Genomic DNA, 22,685 nt, shown 5'->3' on the forward strand with positions numbered 1-22,685 from the left:
CTGAGTGCAATGACCACTGCATTGTTCCTCAGCTATCTCTCAGAGAGGGCAGGCAACTACTTCAAAGCCACACAGCAATGAAGAACTATGCGATACCCTAAATCTGCTCACTCATCCTGTTAATCTCAATCTTTTTTTTTCAGGAGTCCAGATGTATAACAGATGATATTCATATGCACAGCATAAACCCAGATCACATGGTGTTGACATTCTCAGCACACAAGCTTAATTTCACACCTCTCTTTCCTGTTCAAGAAGGCATAACAGAAAGCAGCTGAGAGTGAGGAGCTGTATCATAGAAGGAATCTTGAATCCATTCACGTATTCATTTAACAAATATTAATTGAGCCCTTACTGTATACCAGGCACTATTCAAAGGTCTGGGGAAAACAGTTTTGAACAAAACAGACCAAAACCCCCTGCTCTCATGAAACTTAGATTCCAGTGGGAACAGAGGGACTTATGCAATAAACAACATAAATACTTAAATGACTGTTATATTATAAATACCAGAGGGAGAAAGAAAGCAGGAGGAGAAAAGTGTAAAATGGGGAGGGGTTGCAATTTTAAATACAGTTTATGTAGGGTTGTCAGGGAAGAAATGTCACTGAGAAGGTGACATTGGAACAGACTTGAAGAAAATAAGAGAAAAGGTTCCTTAGGGGTAGCTGAAGAGTGTTTCAGGCAGCGGGAACAGCATGTGCAAAGGTCCTGAGGCAGGAATATGATTGGCATGTCAGAGGTACAGTGAGGAGGCCAGTGGGGCCAGAGTGGAGAGAACAAAGAGAAAGGAGTAGGAAGTGAGATCAGAGTGGTAACAAGAGACAGGCCGTGTGGGCCTTGTAATTAGTTTGGCTTTAGGGGAGCTATTGGAGGGCTTTGAAAACAGGAGCCCCATGATGTAGCTTAATTTTAGTAGGATCCCTCCAGCTGACTCCTGGGGAACAGGCTGCAGGAGAGCAAGAGTGGAAGCGGGAAGAACTGTTCAGAGGCTCTTGCAAAAATGTGGGTGAGAAATGATGGGGGCTTGGTCCCAAGTGGTAGTCACACAGGGGGAGAGAAGTGATCAGACTCCGGATATATTTTGAAGGTAGCATCTAGATTTGCTGATAGGTCAAACCCGGGGTTTGAGGGAAAGAGAAGTCAAGGACAACTCCAAGGTTACCACCAGAATAGCTGAAAGGAGCTGCCATTAACTGCGATGATGAAGATTCATGTATTTATGCGTTTATTTTAATTGCAAACCATTCCCAAATTTTAGTCTTTAATAATCATTAGTAGCAAACCCATGACAGAGCTTACAATTGATTGTGACAGATCAGCGTGTCATGCTGTGGCTGACAACCACTGAGTCGTTCTGCAGGGAGAGAGTGTGCCCAGAGTTTGTAGCATCCCTGGCTCCGGCTTGTGGGTTTCGCGATCAGACTCATTACTCTGTAGGAGTTTTTTGAGAGTGGGCTGAACTCCCAGCAGGGGTCTCAAAAGGGCTCTGCAGCTCCTTTGGACAGGAGCCCAGACCCTCCACCAAGACTCCAGCGTCTGTTCACTCCTCCTCCCCCTCTTCCACCCTCCTCTTCCTCCCTCCTCTTCCTCTTCGTCTTCCTCCTCCTCTGTTAGGTGTGAAGCCAGACGGTAGAGTCCGCTACCCCCCCCTCACCACACTGGCCTCATGGCTTCTTTCTCAGTCTATCCCATCTTCCTATAGCTGATGTAATCTGAGAAAATGTGGACCTGTAGGAACTTCGGCTGAAAACATTTGATTGATCTTCTCAAATGGGCCGCTCCCTGGCGAGGAGAACGTGTTTGTGATTCTTGCCCCCCCGCCACTTTTAAATTGCAACAAAAGGCAAAATCCTATTTTCTCCTGGAGACCGTGGCAGCACAGGAGGATGCCTTTGCAATGTTGAGCCAAGCCAGCCTAGTTGGTGATTCAGCCCCAGGGGCTGTGGTGGGATGAAGGTTTTGCTCGCTGCCAGCCCTGCACCCAGCAGCCTCGTTTGAACTCCTCATCCCGGAGCCAGCCCCACCCTGGGCCTCCGGCCAGAGGAAGCGGCTGTGGCAGAGTGGGCAGAGATGGAGTTTCCAGAAGAGCTCTCCCCGGAGTAGCCTGAAGCACAAGATGTCAGGGAACCAGGGGTTCTGCTTACTCCTCCACTACCCACTGGCTGCATGATCTGGGGCAGGGCAGGTCCCTTCGCTGAGCCTCATAGGAAGAAGGGTTTGGGCTCCAGGACCTTAGTACACTGCAGATCTGTATACCTCAAAAGTGCTTACCAGAGCAGAGGCTCAAGAAAGATCTGAGGAAGGAGGGAAAGAAGGAAGGAAGGAAGGAAAGTGAGGAAGGAGAATGACAAGGGGAATGAAGTCTGGTGTTTCCCGGAATTCAGGACACCCTCGTGAATGATCCAAGGAAGTTGGGCCGTTGGCCTTTCTCTGGGGCACAGCCATGTACTTCAGCCCCCAGATCCTACTCAGTGCGTAGGCACAGGCAGGTAGTCAATGTTGTCACTGACCTGCCCGTATGTCCCCAGCACTCACCATTTCTGAGCATGCCAGCTTGACTTCCAACTGATGGGACTGTAACTCTTCACCTGAGGGTCCTCTCTGGCCATCAGGTATTTTTACTTTGCCTTCTTCACCTTGATTGATCACCTCTTGTCCATTTTTTTTTTAGATTTCAACTTAGATGTCACCTCTTCCAGGAAGCCTTCTCTGATTCCTCCCCCCCACACGGCAGGAATTAATGTCCCTTTTTGAGGAGCGTTCAACCAATGACTGATGGGAGTTGTTGGATAAATATCCCAGCTTCCTCATGCTCGGACAGAATAACCCTGAAGTGTGTGGTCTACACAGGTTCCCAGGATTCCCCAGCAATATTAAGCCCCAGCTGCCCACAGCCGTAACTGTCTTCTTTCCCTGTTTCCTTCCTTCACTTCCCTACCGGGGCATCCTAGGATCATGTCGCAAATAAATGACTTGCCCCTGAACCCTCATCTCTGAGGCTGGATATAGGGAAATGGCCCCATTCCCAGGATTGCCAAGGACATTTGCTGGTCAGCTGACACTACAGAAAAGGGACTCAGACTTAGTGTGCTCAGGGCTGAGCTGACACTGTAGCTGCCCAGAACATTCCACGGTGCCTACAGAGAGCCTGGGTGTGTGCTAGAGGAGATAATAGCAGCTGGAGCATCTGGCTACACAGAGGAAATCCAGCCAGCAGGACTTGGCCATGCAGAGACAGTGGGGAAGGCATCAGAAGTGGGCAGAACAGCACGAACAAGACGTGGAATTTGGAATCACTATTTTTAGAAAGTCTTGATAAGTATCACTGAGCTCTCGCCACGTACCATGCACATCACAAAATACCGCACTGAATTCTCACCACGGCCCCGTGAAGTGGGCACTACAATGCTTTCTGTTTTACAAGTACAGAAACAGGACAGAGAGGAGAATTTGTTCACCCAAGGCCACATAAGGAATATGTGGCAAGGCTGGGATTTGAACCCAGCCCCTCTGAGTTCAGAAAGTCTGACTGGTGGGGGAGGGGAATATTTGGAGGAAAGAAGAGGGATGTCAGTGGGGAGTGGGGGGCGGTGCACCTGAACACCAGACAGAGGGATCCTGTTTGTCCTCTGCACCCGACAACTGAGAAGCTGTGTCTTCTGGAAGGTGGGAGGAGAAGGCAGGCGAACGGCTAGTCATTGCAGCAGGGAACCAGGGGAAAGTCACGCGCCATTTCTGTGTGCAGCATCCTCAGGGGAAACCCGTGTGCCCTTCAGTACCCGACCATCCTGGAGAAACATCTATTACAGATGCCGGCGTCCTGGGATTTGCAAACTGTCCTGAGGGGGCTGTGTGTAGCCATGTTGACAGTGAGGCATACTGCTGTCTGCCTGCCCCCTCAGTTAACCTCTCCCTTGCTGGCCTGATTGGGCTATTTCTCTGGTCAGTTCTCTCATTCAACCAATATTTACTGAAGACGCATTGTGGACCTGATACTTTCTTAGGTGCTGAGGATACAATGGAGCCGAAGTCTCAGGCTCTGCCTCAAAGCACTCACAGCCTGGTTGGGAGAACACGGAGAATTAATTAAACAGGCAATTAATTGCAACGGAGAGGTATTGTGAGCATAGAGAAGAGACACAACAGGCCTAGTAGTCAAGGAAGGCTTCCTGGAGGAAGTGATATCTAGACTGAAATCCAAAAAATGGACAGGAAGTGATCCAGTTGAAGGAGGCAAGGTGAGTGATGCTATTTCTTAATTAGCAAACACAGAGCACTTACTATGTGCCAGGCACTATTCTAACAGCTTCACATACATTCACTATTAATCTTCGCAGTAACCCTATCAGTACCTACTGTTATGACCCTCATCTCACAGATGAAGAACGGAAGCTCAGAGAGCTGCGGTCACAGAGTGGCAGCACCAGGGTTTTGAACCTGGCAGTCTGGCTCCCAGCCATGCCCTTGAGTCCCGTGCTCTGCTGCATCTAGCAGGGAGAATGAAGTGAGCTGAGACACAGGGGCTGTTCAGGGCACCTCGAGGCCTTCAGATGGTTTGAGCATGGTGAGTGAGAAGCAGCCAAGAATGATAAACCTGGAGAGGTCAGCTGGGGCCAGAACTTGAGTATCCATGTCGAGAAGTTCGGACTTGCTTCTCAGGGCTCTGCAGGAGGGAATGAGATGGTCCGATCTGCACCTTGGAGAGACAACCCTGCGTTGTTGTGCATGAAGAGCGGGCTGGGCAGGGTCAAGGTGAAAGCAAGACACTGCTCCGGAGGCTGCTGCAGTCATCTTGGTGACAGAGGCTGGTGGCTTGGACCAGGAGGCAGCAGCAGAGATGGAGAGAAGCAGACGGAGGCTGAGATGCTTTGAGGTCAGAAAGGTCACGATTTACTGAGCAGTGGGATGTGAGAGTAAGAGAAATAGGATCAGGCTGGTGGCCAAGGTGCCGCTTGGATGAGTAGATAGCCAATAGAGCTAGAGAACAGGTGGTCGGGGAGGTGATACATTGAGGTTTGGACACGTTAAGTTTGAGGTGCCCATGGGACTTCCACGAGGAGCGGTAGAGGGGCCAGTTGGACGCTCGAGTCTCCATGTTGGGAAAGGAAGATGACCAAGATGGACACTTACTGTCAGTACCCCTATTTTTCCCCAAAGTGTCCCAGCTTGGATAATGGATTATACAGTCACCCTAACCTGCCTCTGTGACACATCTGGATATTGAAAACATCTGGGTCCAAGCTCCACCTCCCGTATACACACACATCTGGATACATCCTATATGCTCATTTGGACACCCTGAGCTGGGCACAAGTAAAAATATGGCCATCAGTAGCAGCTCCTAGGGAGGCAGTTTTGTTATAGTGAAGGATGTCTGGTCAGTCTAAAGGCCTTTGCTTCCATTCTGCTCCCAACCCTTGTCTAAGGCCTCAGGTCCCACCACCAGGGGCTGAGAAATATTTGTACAGGAAATGAAGACCCTGTCTATACCCCACCAGCCAAAGAGGTAATGGTGGAATCAGGTCATATCCATGAATTCTTCTGAATGGTATGGCCTTTCTTTTCTACTCAAATCACACCCCAAAGCAACCCAAGCGGCCAATGTTTCCCTCCATGAAAAGGAGGATGCCCTGCTACACGCTCACAAAGGTAAGTCCACGCTAGGCTTACGAATAGGATGCCACGAGTCCTCTCCACAGAAAAGGGAGGCCAAGACAGGGCATAGCTTTGGGTTATGTGTTACTCATCTCTACCACCAACATAGAACAAAATAGCTGTAGGCAGAAACCAGAGCTTTGGCTAGAAGGTTGGTTCCTAAAGGCTTCCTGAAACAAGATTTTGAGCCTAGGAAAAGACCTTCTCGACCTCCTTGCCAATGGATTCTTTCGGAGGCTCTGTGCCTCTCCCTCAGCACTGCCCATATCATGACTGGAGTCTGGAGGCAGCTTTTCTACTGAGTTCCAATCCCCAATTCTATACGCCAATCGCACAGCTATGGAAGGACACGAGCTTTCTTGCCCCATTGCATGATGCTCTCAGAGGCCCAAAGTGGGAAGCAACACTGGGGCTTGGAGGATCCACAAGTGGTCCCCATGGTACCCAGCCCAAAAGGACCATGGTGTAAGGGTTAAAGCCATGAAGTCTGAAGCCAGACCGCCTGCATTCGAATTCCATCTCGACCGCCTATTAGCAGGATGCGCTCTGACCTCAGTTTCTTCCTTGGTAAGATGGGGTTGACCATGGTACCAGCCTCTAATAACTATGGTGAGGATTACAAGACCAAACACAAACAAAGTGCTTAGCACAGTGCCCAGCACATAGCTGGTGCTGCATAAATATTCACTGATATTATTAGCAGCACTAGCATTGATAACGGGGCTGTCAGGTATAATCTGACATAGAGATGGATGCAGGTAAAAGAAGGAGGAGAAGGAACAAGGAGGAAAAGAATGGAAACAGGGCCTTTTGGCTGCTAGAGCCTGGCTCAGAAGCTCCCACGGGTCTATGTAATGACATTTCATTCAGACATTTTTTTTTTTTTTTAACCAGAATGAGAAATGCAGGTTCTGTGTCAGAAATCATTGCAAATTCCAAATTAGTGAGGTTTCATGGTCCTGGGAAAGGCGCTGGAGGGAAAATTGGTCGACGGGGTGTTTTTTAGCTGTCGGAGTGAGCTGGCTGATTGATTGAGTGTCTTGCAATAGACTGTGCAGACAGCAGCCAGGGAACTGGGTGCAGGCGGGGAAAGAGGGAGAAGATGGAACACCAGTCCACAGGAGGGAGGCAGAGACATCATCAGGAGTGGAAAGGGACATAATGACACCAAAAGCTGTGTAGACACAGTCTGTGTGGACTGTGGAGCCATGCTCAGTCTGGAGGCCAGGTATAGCCAGCCACAGCTCCTTGAGAACACTGGGCCCCTTCACTTGCTTACTGTGTGTCCTTAGGCAAGTCAACGCACCTCTCTGAGCCTCTGTGTTTTTCATCTAAAAACAACCATTACAAGCATTGCAAGACATTGTGCTTAGCATCATATATATTTCCCACAGTCACCCAATGTATAAAGTATCATTATCCCCATTTTTAAACTGATAAAACTGAGGCTTGCATAGATGAGGGACCTTGCCCAAGGTCATGCAGTGAAATCGTGGAGGAATTTACAAAGAGGTGCTGGAGCATTTTGCAGTAAGGAATTTATTCCTATGAGGGGAAGGGCAATAGGGGGCCAGAAAAGGAAGGTGTGATAGTTGAGCTGAGCCTTGAGGGATGAATAAGGCTTCTTTCTCCTAGCAGAGAAGGGTAGGGGAGGCACTCCAGGCAGAGGGACCAGCTTGAGCAAAGACAGAGAGGTTGGGAGACTCTGCCCCAAAGGCTACTTACAATGAATAATTACAATTGCAACGACAGCTAACATTGATCAAGTGCTTACTCTGCGCCAGGAATGGCGTTAAGCACTTTGCCGCGTATCATCTCTACGAGCTGGACACTATCGTTATGCTCGTTTTGCAGAAGAGAGATGAAGTGACTCGTCCAAGATCACAGCTTGAACATGGCAGAATTGGCTTTCTTGAATCTGCCTGATTACAAAGCTCCTGGTGGCTCCCGATTGATTGTTTAGCTCCTGCCTCTTGTCCACTGAGAAACCATGCAGTTTAAAGAGACCTCTGCCCATGTGGCGGGAAGGGAGCTGCCCTAAGACGTCCTGGTCTGTTCCTGCCACAACCCATCCCGCCCAACCCAGGTCCCCTTGGAGGAAAGAAGAACCCATCAAAATTGGTGGAAGATCATCATGAAGCCGACTGCCTAATAAAGATAAAGCTCTCTAATAAACCCACAATCCTGAGGTAATGGGTTTGACTTTTAAAAAGCAGATAAAAGTCCCAACGGAGGGACAGACCTTTCCCATCCACTGCTCATTCAGAATCACTGTGGAGGAGGCATTTCCTACAGGTGGGACAGCTGGGTGCCCGCGCTGGCATTGAGAAATGGCCACTTTTGTGTAAAGCCAGACAGAAGTCTCTTCTCTCCAGAGCTCCCTCTCTCCCACTGGGGAATCCTTTGTCAGAAAAGAATGGCAATGGCGAGGGATGGAGCCTCTGGAATAAGCCTACAGGAGGGTGAACGGAAAGGGTGGGTTTGAGAGCTCACTGATGATTGGTGCTCGGGCTGTAGAGTCTTCTGAGAGCTTTCTGCTGATTGGTGGAGTTGGTATGGCACGCCCTCTCCATTCATCCTGCCATCCTCATCCTCATTCTCCTCCTCCTCATCATCATAATCATCACCATCAACAAATAACATATATTAAGCATTTATTATGTATGCATCTGGGAAATGTGCTAAGCATTTCACAACCACCTTGTAAGGCAGGTAATATTAACATCTCCATAAACATTTCCCATCCTCAGATGGGAAATCTAAGTCTTGATGATATCAAAGAACTTCCTTTAATATTCAGCTAGGAAGGAGCAAAGCAGAGATTCAAACCCACATCTGATACCAGACAACACCATGCTTAACCGTTGTTCTGAATTTAGTAGTTTGATAGAGAAAAACATGGTCTGGGACTATCTCTTAGATGGAATTCACGAGAAAGAAAGCCTGAGATGGGGGTTTGGGTGCACAGTGACTTATCGAGGAAGGAGAAAGGGAGTGAGGTGTAGGATAGGGCAGGGAGAGAAAGCTAAGGACAGATGTAGTTTCACCTGGAGCCAAGCCTCAGCCTGACCCTTGGGGGAGCCGTGGATTGTGAATTCCACCGTAGAACTGGTCCTACCTAGAGGCAAGGGGCAGGTCCTTTGTACTCCTATGTCAGCTAGTCACTGGCTGTGGGCTGCCCTCCCCCCAGCACCCACTACAGCTGCCGAAGAACAGAGTGACAGCCCATGCTCAGTCCCTAACTCACCAAGTGCTGTTGAGTGTAGTGGCCCTTGTCCCCTCTGGACCTCAGTTGCTCCAGGCTTGGACTCAATGTCCTTCAAGGGCTGGCCCCGCTCTGACAAGTTCTGACTCTGATCTGGCAACACAGCCACTGACCAAGCCAAGCTGGCGATCTCAGTTTCTGTAACCAGGGAGGAGAGACACAGTGTGAGCCAAGGTGTCTGACAGCTTCTCCCGCTGAAGCCCTTTATCTCACTTCTGGCTGTGTTATTTTAAAACTAACGAGCCCAGACCTCAGGAGCTCAGCGCCTGCCATGGAGATTTGTGGCTTGTCTGATCTGTCCTCTCTGCAGATTTCAGCAGTGGCTTACTCCCTGCTTGTTAGGAATTTTCTCCCAAACCTCAGCCTCTGGTACACGTGTGTGTCGGTAGGAGCACAGAGTCCTACCTGAGCCATCCTCTCAGAAGCCACTGTCTGCAGGTCTAGCTGATGAAAGGGTCTGGTGGGTGAGTCTGCAGGGGAGGGAGAGACAAATTCATCCCAGGGCTATTGAGAAAGGAGAAGCCGGATACAGCAGGGAACGGGGAAGGGCAATTTCTGGGTTCCGATGTAGCCGCTCAGCTTGGTGGAGGGAAGCCAGGGCCCCAGTGCAGGAGGATCTCCTGGGACCCTCAAGGGCACTCCAACCTCCCCGCCCCTCCCCTTCCCAGAATCCCTTGCCGTGGGCTGTTTGGGGAAAGGCCATCAGAATCAGCAGTGAGTGGGTCCCCAGAGGCAAGTTTTGCAAGTGAAGCTGGAGCCCAGTGTGGTCTGTCCCTGGGAAGTGTGGCTGATATTTAAAGTGCCACCATGTGCCAGATACTGTCTAAGCCCTGCACATGCATCCTCTCATTTCATCCTCACAACAGCCCTAGGAGGTTAATATGACTTATGGTTTAACCAGAGAGGTGAAGGGACTTGCCCAAGGTCACCCAGCTGGCGAGTGGCCAGGCTGAGTCTATTGCATGGGTCTAATCGCTACACTCTAGGAACCCTCCCTGACCCGTAACTCGGCCACCTCTGTGCAGCCTGCCTTGCTTCCTGCTGGCTAATGTGCCTTCTCCCCACTCAGGACATCTCCTTACTCAGGCCACTGTCACCCCTGTACGGGAGTTTCTAATGTACCTGCTGCACCTCTTCCTTTGGACTGTGAACTTGAGGGAGGGACTCAAGTCTGGGTCCTCTTGAAGTGACCCCTCCACCAGAAGTAAAATGATGCTTGGCAGGTGAAGGAGTGAATGAATAGCTGAGGAATGAATGGATGCACAAACAATAAATGAATGGCCACATCTAAGTAAATGACTTGCAGGTGTGAGCCGCTTTATGAGTATATTTTAAGAGCCAGTCCACCAGGCTGGGACACCTCTATTGAGCCATCTTGTTATTCCAAAACCTCACTGGTACTTTGCCATCAGAGCTCACCTCCTTCCCCAGCTTTCCACTTCAATCTAGCCAGGTGCTCCCTCTGACTCCCAGAAGATCCATTCTCCTGGCTTTACATACTGCCTAAGGGCTAACACCTCTCAAATATATTTCCCCAGCTCTGATCTCTTCTCTGAACTCTAGGCTTGTGTACCACCTGCCCACCTGCCATGTCCATGTGAATGTCCAACTGGCATCTCAAAACCAGCATGTCCAAAACCGAGCTCCAGAAGACCCTTCCGAAACACCCTTCTCTGCCTGCCATTGTCCCCGGCTCAGTACTTGGCAGCAACATCCTTCCGGTTGCTCATACTGAAAACCTTGGAATCATCCTTATCCCCTCTCTTTTGCCCTCTGTAGCCAATCCATGCAAAAACTCTGTTGATTCTACCTTCAACATATGTCCAGAATCGGATCGCTTCTCACCACTACTGCAGCGAAAACACCGACCCCAGCCACCACCTTCTCTCACGTGGATTATGTAGTCGCTTGTCACTGGTCTTCCTGCATCTACTCCAGCTCCTTCTCCATATATGCTCAGCAAGATGCCAGAGGGATCCTTTAAAACCTCCTGGGCTGGAGGGAGAGATGTTATTCTTGCCCATAGTGACACAGTTTGGCAGAATCAGGGCTTGAACCCATGTCAATAGGACTCCAGGCCCGGTGCACTTTCCCGGCACCACCTAATTATCTTTCATGCAACCTGTTCAAGTGGAAAACCGTGACATTTTGGAATTCGGCCCACTCCCAAGTTGGGGGCAGCCCACACTTCAGGCATTCCCAACAATCAAATCAAATCCTCTTCTCAGCACTTTGGCACTCGACAGGCCAGCCTGCGGAGGGAGAAATCACTGGGTAGATTTGGGGTTGATTGGAGGGCAGCAGATGGATGTGTTCTGTGATGAGAGTTCGAAACCCAGGCAGGTTGGGAGTCTGACCTTCTTGGCTGAGCTGGGCCAAAAATGCTGAGTTGATTTTTCTCCATATGATTCTTTCATCCTTTGACCTGAACTTAAGAACTGGACAATTATTGATATACAAGCGTGTTTACTGCACACTCATACACACACGTACAGACATACTCACACACTTGTGCTCAGCCCCGAGAACTGAACTACACCATTCTCATCAGTTGCCTGAGGACAGAGCATGACAGAGGGCTGTGTTTGTCTGTAGCTCAGCCTTCAGGACCAAGTCCGGACCCTTTACAGAATCTACAGTCTGGCCACTCAGAAGTGTGGTTCATGGAGCATGCTTAGAAATGCGGACACTCAGACCCTCACCCAGACCTGCTGAATCAGCATCTGCAGTGTAACAAGACCGCCAGGTGACTCGTATGCAGGTTAAGGCTTGGAAAAACCTGTCCATGAAAGATCCAGCCCCTGCCTTTCTTCCTAGTGTCAACTCTCGCTTTCCATCCACTGCCCCAGCTGTATGTTCTAACTTGCTACATCCTCTGCAGCTACGTGAAGGTTCTCTGCTCTGTCTTGGTGCTGGGCTTTTGCTGTTTCTCTTTGCTCTACTTTCCTGATCAATTTCCATTCATCTTTTAGGAAACCCTCCATGGCCATCTGCCCACATTCCCCAGGCTGGGGGAGGTTCTCTTCCTGGGGTCCCCTGGCCCCCTAAGCTTCTCTCAGAGAACTTACTATATTCCACATTGTAATTCCAAGTTTAGGAATCTGTCTCCCTTTCCACAGTGAGAAGCCCTTGAGGGAAGAGACCACAACTTGGTTATTTTGAGGTCCTTGAATTCCAATACCAAGTAGGTGTTCAGTAAACAACTGTTGAGTAAAGAATGACATAATGAGGGAAATGTCTGCCTCATAAAACTTCTGATTTTTCATTCAGTTTCTACTAATACAAGCGTTACTGCCCCTGCATCCAAATGACATCTCCCACGGCGGCTCTGTGGAATCCCCAGCTTTTCCCAAAGCTCCGACGCTTTTTCCAGCTGCAATAGTGAATCTCAAAGAGTCACAGCTCCCATAGATCACCCCCAACCAGGCTTAATTAACTAGATTAACCTTGAAAAGGACCTGGCGTGCCAAGACCGCAGGCCAGGATATTGACACAGCCCAGACTGAAGTCCCAGGAGCCAAGACACACATTGGCCAAATCCATCTCATTCCTGGGCTAGGTCATCCCCACGATGAGTCTTCGGCTTTCTGGTGGGCTTGTGAGAGTCTAGGCCTTCGATCTCTACTGAAATGGGCAGACTGTGGGTGTCTGACGAATGTGGGGACAGGATGGATCATTCACAGCCCTGAATGCAAGCATAGAACAAGTACCTGGGGCATGAGCCCTGGAAGAAGGCAAGTCCCTTTGGGTCTCCAGGTGTCGGTGCCTTCCGCTGTGCAAGGGAGGCAGGCTCACCACACTGCATATCCTAAAGAGGGTTCTAGCATTGATCGAGGCGCTGGATTAGAAGGTGCTCCATGCACAGGAGGAGCTACTATTAGGATGGAGGCAATAAGTGTCAGGGATGTTCCCAGTCTAATGGCCAAATGCCATTTCGGCTTGTGGAATATATGATTCAGGTCAAACTTTGAGACACACATCGTCTGCAAACACCTAAGGCCCGTCCCGGTCTTGAATAATGACATAATGAGGGGAATGCCAGATTACCAGGATGCACTCTCTGTCCCCACTTAGCCCTTCCTTTTATTTTCAAAGCATTTTCCAGATTCCTCTCCTTTTCTCTCGATTGATTCTCATAAACAGGCAGGGCAGCCGGTGTTGCTGCCACTTCGTATCTCAGGGTCTCAGTTTCTCCATCACGGTGGGGATGATAACACCTGCTGACGTGTTTCTTTGGAAGCTTCAATAAGAAGATGAGTGAGAAGTGCTCAGCCCAGTGTCTGGCTCGCAGGTGCTTGATAAATGCTAGCTGCTGTTATGATCAAGTGGAAAGAGCACTGGAGTGAGAGTCAAAAGGCTACAACTCTAGCCAGAGCTGTGATGTGAGTCACTGTTTGGCTAGAATAAGTCCCCTTGTCTCTTGGGGGCCTCAGTTTCCTCATTCTGCACAGAGGTGGGCTGGATCTGGGGCCCTTCCCACCCCAACATTGTTAGTCTCTGATTCCCAAAACAGTGTTTAACTCAATCCAGTGCTTGGGGCACGACAATCTGCACCCAAGTCCAGGCCAAATGAGCACTTTGTTGGGAGCAGCTGGCAGATCAGCTCCATGAGAGGATGCTTTGATGTGGATGCAGGGAAGCGGCTGGGGAACCAGACGTCTTAGAGAGTTTTGCAGAAAGTTCAGCCCTGACTCTTATCGGAGGCTCAGAATCTGCTGGTTGCCATGACTACGAGGAGCAGCATCTAAGCTCCAGGTTGCTGATTAGCAGGAACGGTGCTGGAAGGCCTTGAGGAATTCGGCACTCGTGGCTCCCTCCCTTCCTCTGTGAAGTGGAGTGTGCCGGCCCTTGACGTCACTGTTTCAGCTGTCTCCCGAAGAGCTTGCCTTCTTTTAAATATTTTTTTTTTATGCAACATCGAAGAAAAATGAGGCAGCTGTGGGTACCCCTCAGCAAAGATGGAACACAGAATTTTTCTTAAGGTCCTGCAAGGATGCAAAGCCAGAGGCAGGGAAGGCTGAGGTCTGATCCCACAGAAGTGCTGAGTGACCTCGGGCTGGTCCTCCTCCCTGGACCTCTGCTTCTTTATTTGCAAGGAGAGCTTGAATCTCCTCTGTGGTTCCCACATGGGATCGGTAATCAGAATTTATTTGTTCATCTGCCAATTCATTCAGTCATTCATTCATTCAACAAACATTCTTTGAGCAAAAAGCTACACTATGTCAGGCACTATATCTCTGGGGATTCAGGGATGAGAAAAGACACCATTTTCCCTTCTCATGAAGCTTACGTTCTGGTCCAGAAGACAATCAGTTGGCAATAAACATACAAAACAGTCATTTCAAATAGTAACAAATGCTATGAGAAAGACAGCTGGCTACTGCAACTCCCATCATGGTGAAGAGGGGAACAAAATGAGATAAGGGGGTCAGGCAGAGACTCTCTGAGAAGGTGACATTTGAAGAAGGAATAGGGGCTAACCATGCAAAATGAACACGCAATGGTAAAAACGTGCCAGATGGAGGGAACAGCAAGATCAAAGGCCCTGGGGCAGGAAAACGTTTGACCTGTTTGAGGAACAGCAAAGAGGCCATGTGGCTAGAGCAGCATAAGGGACAGAAAGAGGAGTAGGAGATGGCATTGAAAGCAGAGTAGAGGCTAGAATCTAGCTGCTAAATCATGCAGAATCTCTTAGCCGTGGCAATCAGGACTACTTTGGATTTTATTCTTAATCCAATAGGAGGATGAATTACCAGGGATCTTTCTTTAAGATGCAGATTCCTGAATGTTGTCCCTTCAAGACTCTCATTTATTATATCTAGGATGGAACCTAGGAATCAGTATTTTTCAAAGCTCCTTGGAGGCCTCTGATCAGCGCCAGGCTTGGAAAACCCTTGACCACATGCTCTCTGTGTCTCTTTTAGTTTTAAGAAAGCTGAGAAGCAAAGTGCTGGAACGTCTTGAAAAAAGATTTTAAATGTTATATTATGGAGAATTCCCTTCTTCCTCCCATCAGCATTTCCTGTCTTCCTGGTAGAATTAATTGTATTTTTCTTTGTTTTATTGCAAAATCCCGAGTACCAAAAACCCCAGGAAGGTGAAACCAGCAGTACTGGAGAAAAAGAACAATCTGCCACATCAGATTGCATAAATTTCTACAACTCCATTGTGTCTTCCCTCACCAAATCATTGTCAGGATTTCCCCATCTTTGATTCTGACCCCTGCGGCTGGCAATGATACATGGGGCATTGTCTTAACCCTAATTCTTGTGCCCCAGTGCTCCAGTGGTAGCATCCACCAACTTCTGCCACCACACTTTGGATAACTCACGCCCATGCCTCTACTCCCTACATTAGACAAGTCACTGAGACCTTCCACCCAAGGCCAACACTACTCACCATGTATTTATTACCTGCCGAATGCCTTGCATCAGCTCTCAGTTTTTGCCTATCATGGGATTGCTTCCGGTATAGATTTGTATCTTGGTTTCCCATAATACCCCAGAGAGTTCAAAATTCCATTCTTATGTGTCTCCATCTTGACAAAACGATAATGTGTGACTTTCATGGTGGTCACAAAAGGCGGCTTCTGCCTTGCTGTCTTAGATTGCTCATTCTGGGGAAAGCCAGCCACCATGTTGTGAGGGCACTCAAGTAGCCCTATGGCGAAGCCCAGATGAAGAAGAACCGAGACCTCCTGCCAACAGCCAGGACCATCATGCCAGTCATATGAGTGAGCCACGTTGGAGTGGAGTGGAATGTCTATGTGTCAAGGCTTTGCTAGACAATACATAAATGAATAAGCTCACTGAGCACTTTTTTAAAAGAAGTATGAGGTAGAATAGGGAAGACATTGATTGAGCACTCTGAGTAGACTGAGGCATTGGCTGGGTTATTTACTCTCTGTGGGCTTCCATTCCCACCAACTGTAACATGAAGGGATTAGTCCAAGCATCTCAAAAGCCCTTTCTAACTTTTTGAAATAGATGTTTTCTTTAGCCAATCCATTAGCTCCTTTATTGATTCATTGAACAAATATTGCTGAGTGTTTACCAAGCAGCAGGCTCTGGGGTAATAAGAGATGTTTCTACTCTCAGGGAGCTTATGTGTGAAAGAAGACAATTAAATGACAACAACATATATTATTAAGACCTGTTGTTAGGGCAGCAAAGGGACTATCATGTCCTAGAAAAGGGGTTAGATCTCCCCAAAAGTTTGCTCCCTACACCACGTCCTCTATCTTCTCGGTGGTGACTCCATCCTTCCAGTCGCTTGGACTCAAAACCTTGGAGTCATCCTGGCCTCTTCCTCTTCTCTTACTCTCTTGCTTCCTGCATTTCACCAGCAGCAAATGAGGTTAGCACTACTTTCAAAATCTGTTAGAATCCAACCACATCTCACCACTTCTGTTGCCGCTACACTGATCTGAGCATGGACAGTTTGCAGCAGTCTCCCTGTCTCTGCCCTTTCCTCCCTTCAGTCTAGTGTCCCTAAACCACTACAGGGATCCTTCAGAAATGTAAGACAGGCCCTACCACTCCTGTTCACAGCTCAGCTACGGAGAACCCAATGGTCTTCCCATGACCTTCAAAGATCTGCTCTCTGATCTCACCTCTTACCACTCCAGCCCTTGCTTGCTCTTCCTTGTAGATGCTAAGGGTCTTTGAACTTGCTATTCCTTCTGCCTGGAGAACAATTTTTTCCTACAGATACCTGTGCAGAGTTATATATCACTGTGCAACAAATAATCCCAAATCTTTGTGGCTGAAAATGATAATAACAGTTACTCTATGTCATAGTTTCTGTAAGTCAGGAATGTGGCTGAGTGGTTCTTGCTCACCGCCTCTCATGAGGTTGTAGTCAGATGGGCGTCAGCGAGGGATGCAGTCTCATCTGAAGGCTTGGCTGGAGCTGGAGAATCCACTTCCAAGGCATCTTACATGGCTGGCAAGTTGGTGCTGGCTGTTGGCAGGAGACCTCAGTTCTTCACATGGGCCTCTCCGTGGGACTACTTGAGTGTCCTCACAACATGGCAGCTGACTTCCCCCAGAAAGATCAATCCAAAAGTCAAAAGCCACATATTATCACTTCTACCACATTCTATTCATCAAAAGTGAGCCACTATGTCCATCCAATATTCAAGGGGTGAGAAATGAAGTTCCATCTTTTGACCTTTTGATGGCAAGAGTGTCAAAGATTCTGTGAACACATTTCTAAACCATCCAAACTTTAAGGTTAGTCCCAAATTTTTCAAGTCTCCACTCCCTTGTTACTCTTCAAGAGAGCCTTCCCTGATTACTGTGTACAAAACAGCAGCCGCCCCTTCCCTTCCTATAGCCCTGTGTGTTGCTTTAGTCTCACCATAACTTATTACCATTCAGTAAGGCACGTTTCTACTTGCTATTCATCTGTGATCTGCTCCCCCATCTAGAATGTAAACTCCATGATCACAGGATCTCTGTCTCCTTCTGCATTCCCACACTTAAGACTGAGTGTAGGCTCTCAGGGAGTTAGAGTTAGGGCATGCAGGTTAGCCTAGGATAAGTATGGGAAGAGGAAAGCCTTGCTGGAGGCTAGGCAGAAATTGCAAGCTTTGAGTTATCTTACAAGAGCCAGGACTGCATTCCACACGGATAGATGGCCTGGAGCAAAGTAATGGAACCCTCATAATAGGAGATGTGGGGCAGGGAGGTTTATGGAAAAAACTGAGGCTGAGCAGGATGGGAGTTCTGGAAGCATGGAATTGGCAGCAAGGAGGGCTAGGAAGTCCTAATTAGAATCTCTGTCCCTCCTGGGTTTGCAGTATCTCCCAGCTCTGCTTCTAAAGATGCACGGATAAGTGGCTGACAGAGATGGACGTGTTTTGCTGCCCTTCCTTCAATATTGACTGGGCTTGGCTTGCTGTCCTCGAAGCCCTGAGGAGCAGGGGCCTTATCAGATGCATTCATCCTGAGTCGTAACGCCAATCTTGATGTGCTGATGCAGGAGCCTGGTGTGTGAGAAATGCTAATGCCTTTGATCAATGCTTGACCTGGGGTCTGAAGGTGGGGGGAGGGAGGGAGCAGGTGCTCACTGGATGGCACCAAATACACCTGTGACTCTCAAACTCTTGACTCTTCCTGGTTAGGAGCCAGGAATTTGAGCAGCAGTCTCTTCAAAGGCTGAGTAACTAGGCAAATTCTTTTCCCTATTGGGGATTCCAATAAAGACGTGGGACTCATAAGTGACCCTACAGTATTATTTGGAGCCTACGTCAGTGGCAGAGGAGGGAACTTGAGGTCTTCATGGGAACTGCTGTCCCAAATAGGTGGCCTCATACCTGACAAGGACACCATACCAGAGGTTTGGTTCACAAGGAAGTAAAAGCAAAGAAAACTGACACTTTTGGGGCCTTTCTGTTTATATACATTATCTCATTTTATCTTCACAACAACTTAACAATACACAGACTAATATTATTCCCTTTTTTATAACTGAGTAAACTGTGACTCAGAGATGTTAAATGGCTGGTCCCAGGTTCTATAGCTACTAAATGGTAAAGACAGTGTTTGCATCCAGGTATACGTGGTCTATACACAGATAAGGCAGAGAAATGGAATATAAATAGCAAAAAGGAGTTTACACTAATCCTGCCATGCTTTGGCCTCCAATTATACCTTGAGAAAGGAAGTGAGATGCTGATTTCCAGCATCTCCCCATGATTTAGTCAGAATAAGATAGGCTATGCTGAAGTAACAAGCAAACCTGAATCTGAGTGGTTTAAGCTAACTAAGGTTTATTTCTCTCTTGCCAAGTCTGATGTGGTTCAGGCACCTTTCTTCCATCGAGTAGGTTTACCTTTCAGAATATGTGGCCTCCAAAGTCACTGTGACAGAGGAAGAGAGTGCTGGAGAAGCCACAGGGATCTCGATTACACTGACCTGGAAATGACATCTGTTCACTTCCAGTCAGAGACTATTGGCCAAAGATAATCTCATGGACTCAACCTAACTGCAAGGGAAGCTGGGAAATCTCAGGAGGTCTATGCATAGTTCATGAACATTAAGTGTCTCTGTATATCCTAACACTTTTGCTTCCATATTTCTTCCCCTGTAGGACAGAGCCCCAGAGCAGCCCCGTGGTCTCAGCTCAGGATGGACCCTCAGAAAAGCTGGGTCAGCATCTGGCCACAGAGGCCTTGGGCACCAACAGCTGGGAGAGAGACAAGGCCTTTCGGGAGCTGTGTCCCACCAGAGCACGCAGGTGAGATCCAACAGGGAAGTCCCAGCTGAGAGTACAGAAATGACGTTTGCCTCTCTGCCTGCTTCCTCTCTCAGACCCTTCCATCAGGGGTCAGTAAATGTTTTCTGTGGAGGACAAAATAGTAAAATATTTCAGGTTTGTGGACCCAGTGGTTTCTGTCAAAACTACTTAATTCTGTAATTGTAGCATGAAAACAGCCGTAGACATTATGCAAACAAGAAAGAACACCTGTGTTCCAATAAAACTTTATATAAACAAGAGGCAGGCTAGATTTGGCCCACTGGCCATAGTTTGTTGACTGCTACCTTAAGTGATAGAATTAAGAGACAGCAGCTCGCTCTGTCACCCAGGCTGGAGTGCAGTGGCATGATCATAGCTCACTGCAGCCTCAAAGTCCTGTGCTTGAGCGATCCTCCTGCCTCAGCCTCCAGAGTAGCTGGGACTACAGGTGTGAGCCACCGCACTCAGCAAGTTGCACTCCATTTTAATGACTCTAGGAGCCACTTACTCCCAAATCATGATTTCAGCACAGATCTGTCTCCCAAGATCTTTGTATTTATTCCTTAATTCAGTTATTCAGCCAGTACTTTTTGAGCACCTACTGTGTGATAGATAGGCACCGTGCCAGCATAACATATACAGCTGGCACTGTGTATGTGTTTACTGTATAAAATACTCTATACTCAGCATTTCACTGAGCTTGGAGAAATAAAATGACTTTCCCAAAATATGGCAGCCAGTAAGTGGCAGAGGGAAGTTTTGAACTCCAGTCTCTCTGATCTTAAAAATCCTAGACTAAAACCTACTGCATTATCCTACTGGTTTTAATGAAAAAGTCCATTTATCCACTGCCTTCTATTTTCCAATTTTGTACCATACACGTATAAAGCTTGTCCCTTCTTTGGCCTCTGAAGAATCTGGTTTTAGGAAATGTTGTTACTTAATGTTGGAGAAGTGTCTTGGGAAACTGGAGTAGCTTTCATGGATGAAGTCTGCCCCACCACCTAGGCTGCCATCTCGGCTGCAGACTTTAGCTAGGCCATGATTTCAAAGAGAGAGAAACAATTAAGTTCTATCAGTTTGGAGAAGTGAAATTTGACTTCAGATCTGGAGAGTTCTCTCCAGGAAACAGGAAGACAATTGTTTCCATGAGAGGTGCAGGAAGATGGAGAGAGAAGGGAGGAGAAACAGAATTTCCCTACTTTTAAAACATTATCTCCTAGATGGCCAAAGGGAAGTCTGTGTGTTCAAGTCTGGACCCTACCACTTACTAACTGAGCGACTTTGGACAAGTTCCTTTTCCTCCCTGGGCCTCAGTGTTCACAACTATAAAATGGGAATATTGAGATCTGATGCTCAAGGTCGGGGTGAAGACTAAATTAGAACAGGCATGTACAGATCCTGAACATAGGAGAATGTAGGAGGCCTAGAACACAGGAGGTCCTCAAAAACTGTTAAAGCTGGAAGAGAAAGTTCTGAGTGAGAAAATCTGGAAAAGGATGCTCTATTGCCAGCTTGATCATATAGTGTCTGGGTCTCTTGCTGCCTCTGTGACTGGCCCTCTGGCATGACAAAACCACAACAATGTTGATAATAATAATAGTGATAATAAAAGTCGTAATAATTATAATAACAGAAGCCCCTTTTACTGTGCATTTACCATGGGCCAGACTAGGGCACATTACTGAAGTCAGGTCCTCTATTCATGGCAACAAACTTGGCGCACCAGCCTCCCGTTTATTCCCAGCTCGTATTAGTAGACAATGAAAAGAAGACTCAGAGAGGTCTCTGAGCTAGGAAGTAAGAGAGCCAGACTTTAAATCTAGGTTTGCCTATTCTGCATCAGCATCCCTTACTGCTGTGTACATAACCTCTGCATGCTTAATCACTGCATGTTTAGCCACTGTACACGTAACCACTGAGCACCTAACCACTGCGTCGTTAACCTCTGCGCACTTCACCGATGTGTACTTAACCACTGCTTATTTAACCAGGACGAACTTGACTGCTACACACATAACCACTGCATATAGTCATTTGATAAGACACACTTTTAAAAGGTTATTTTCTTGAGTATTTGTCTCTTTATTTTTTTTTTTACCCTCAAATTCCTGGCAGCTGTAGTCCTTGGAAGTGTTTATATGAAACAAGATGATTTAACAAGTAGCTAAGTTATTTCATTCATTCACCCATCATTTGGTCACTCGACAAATATTTATTAGGCTTTTGCTCTGTGTTAAGCACTCTTTGGAGAAAAAAATTAGGAAGTGGCCCACCGTGTTTATACAAGTACCCTGTTGACTTCCTGGACATGTGTACTGTGCTTTGTGCTTTATAACATGTAAGTATAGTTAAGTAGGGAGGCACTTAATTCCTATTACATTTATTTTTAGCCTGCTAAAAGTGACCCTCTTGAAAACATTATAGATACAGGCTTTTTATTTATTGGCGATGCAGAGACCTTAACATATGTTCTAATCACTTTGTCATTCTTTCTACTAATCATAATGACCCAGATACTTAAAATGGAATGAAACATGGCAGGATTTTGTGATGTTCTATAAAGAGCTGGGTAATTTCCAGATGATTGGCCACATAGACAAGTTCGAGAAGGCAGCTGGCTTTGTGGGAAAGCTCACACTAGCCTTGATTCAAATCCTGGCTTGGACACTTTCTAATTGTGTGGCTGTAGGTAAGTTAATTAAACTTTTGGAGCCTCAGTTTCTTCACCTGTAAAATAAGACAATAAAAACTACACCACTCTCACAGTGTTTTGTGAGTACCACAATATATAAAACAGTTGGCACATAATAAGTACATAAATGCTAATTCTGTTACTCCTAAAATGATCACAATAATATTATTATTAATATTATGTTTTCGCAGGGAGGTTCAACTGAGTTGGCATGCTTCAATTCCTAAGCAGTTTTTCATCCCAAACCATCTCCCTTTGCCATGGGATAGTGTTTAAAAAATCCCTGGAGCCTGCCCCAATTACAAAAAGAGATAACTTGACTTCATTTAACTGCAGCCTGAGCATTTGAATTTAATTGAAAGGGAAATAATTATTCTTGAAGAGTAGAGGTTTTTGAGGTTCTGGGAGGCAATATAAGATATGTATCTCGTTACATTAGACCTTGGCAAATATACTTTTAATAATCAGCTGCTACTTAACGTACCTTCCGCCTCCTATTAAATTTCCAGCATGAACTACAGACATGTTGTATTGGGGAGGGAGAGGGCAGAACTGTCTATTAATTATTTAAAAAGTGATTTATTTACCAAGGTGAGCCATTTGCAAATTCAATAATAAATCTATTAAGGAGTAGTTAACCTCTATAACTCTGTTTTAAATAATCAATTGGTGTTTGGGTAACACACAGCGCCTGTCTCATTAGGTCGGCATTAAGTCCTTATTTGAGGCACTTAATCTGAAGTGTGACCGAATCAGCCATGAGGTGGTAATTAGACACTGGCGATGAGTCCTTCATCCTCCAAGGAACTGGGTCCTTCCCCAGCT

At 47.2% G+C, this 22,685-nt stretch overlaps 1 protein-coding gene across 1 annotated transcript in view; it reads left to right on the forward strand.

The window, feature by feature from the left end:
• Nucleotides 1–22,685, forward strand: part of SRRM4 (serine/arginine repetitive matrix 4) — a 149,046-nt gene that overhangs the window by 88,633 nt on the left and 37,728 nt on the right. The window contains exon 2 of the mRNA XM_012650171.1: nt 19,019–19,165. Coding sequence (XP_012505625.1) covers nt 19,019–19,165 — 147 coding nt within the window. The remainder of the gene's footprint in view (nt 1–19,018; nt 19,166–22,685) is intronic.

Source organism: Propithecus coquereli, unplaced genomic scaffold, assembly GCF_000956105.1.
Source record: "Propithecus coquereli isolate 6110/MARCELLA unplaced genomic scaffold, Pcoq_1.0 Scaffold314, whole genome shotgun sequence".
Lineage (NCBI taxonomy): Eukaryota > Metazoa > Chordata > Mammalia > Primates > Indriidae > Propithecus > Propithecus coquereli.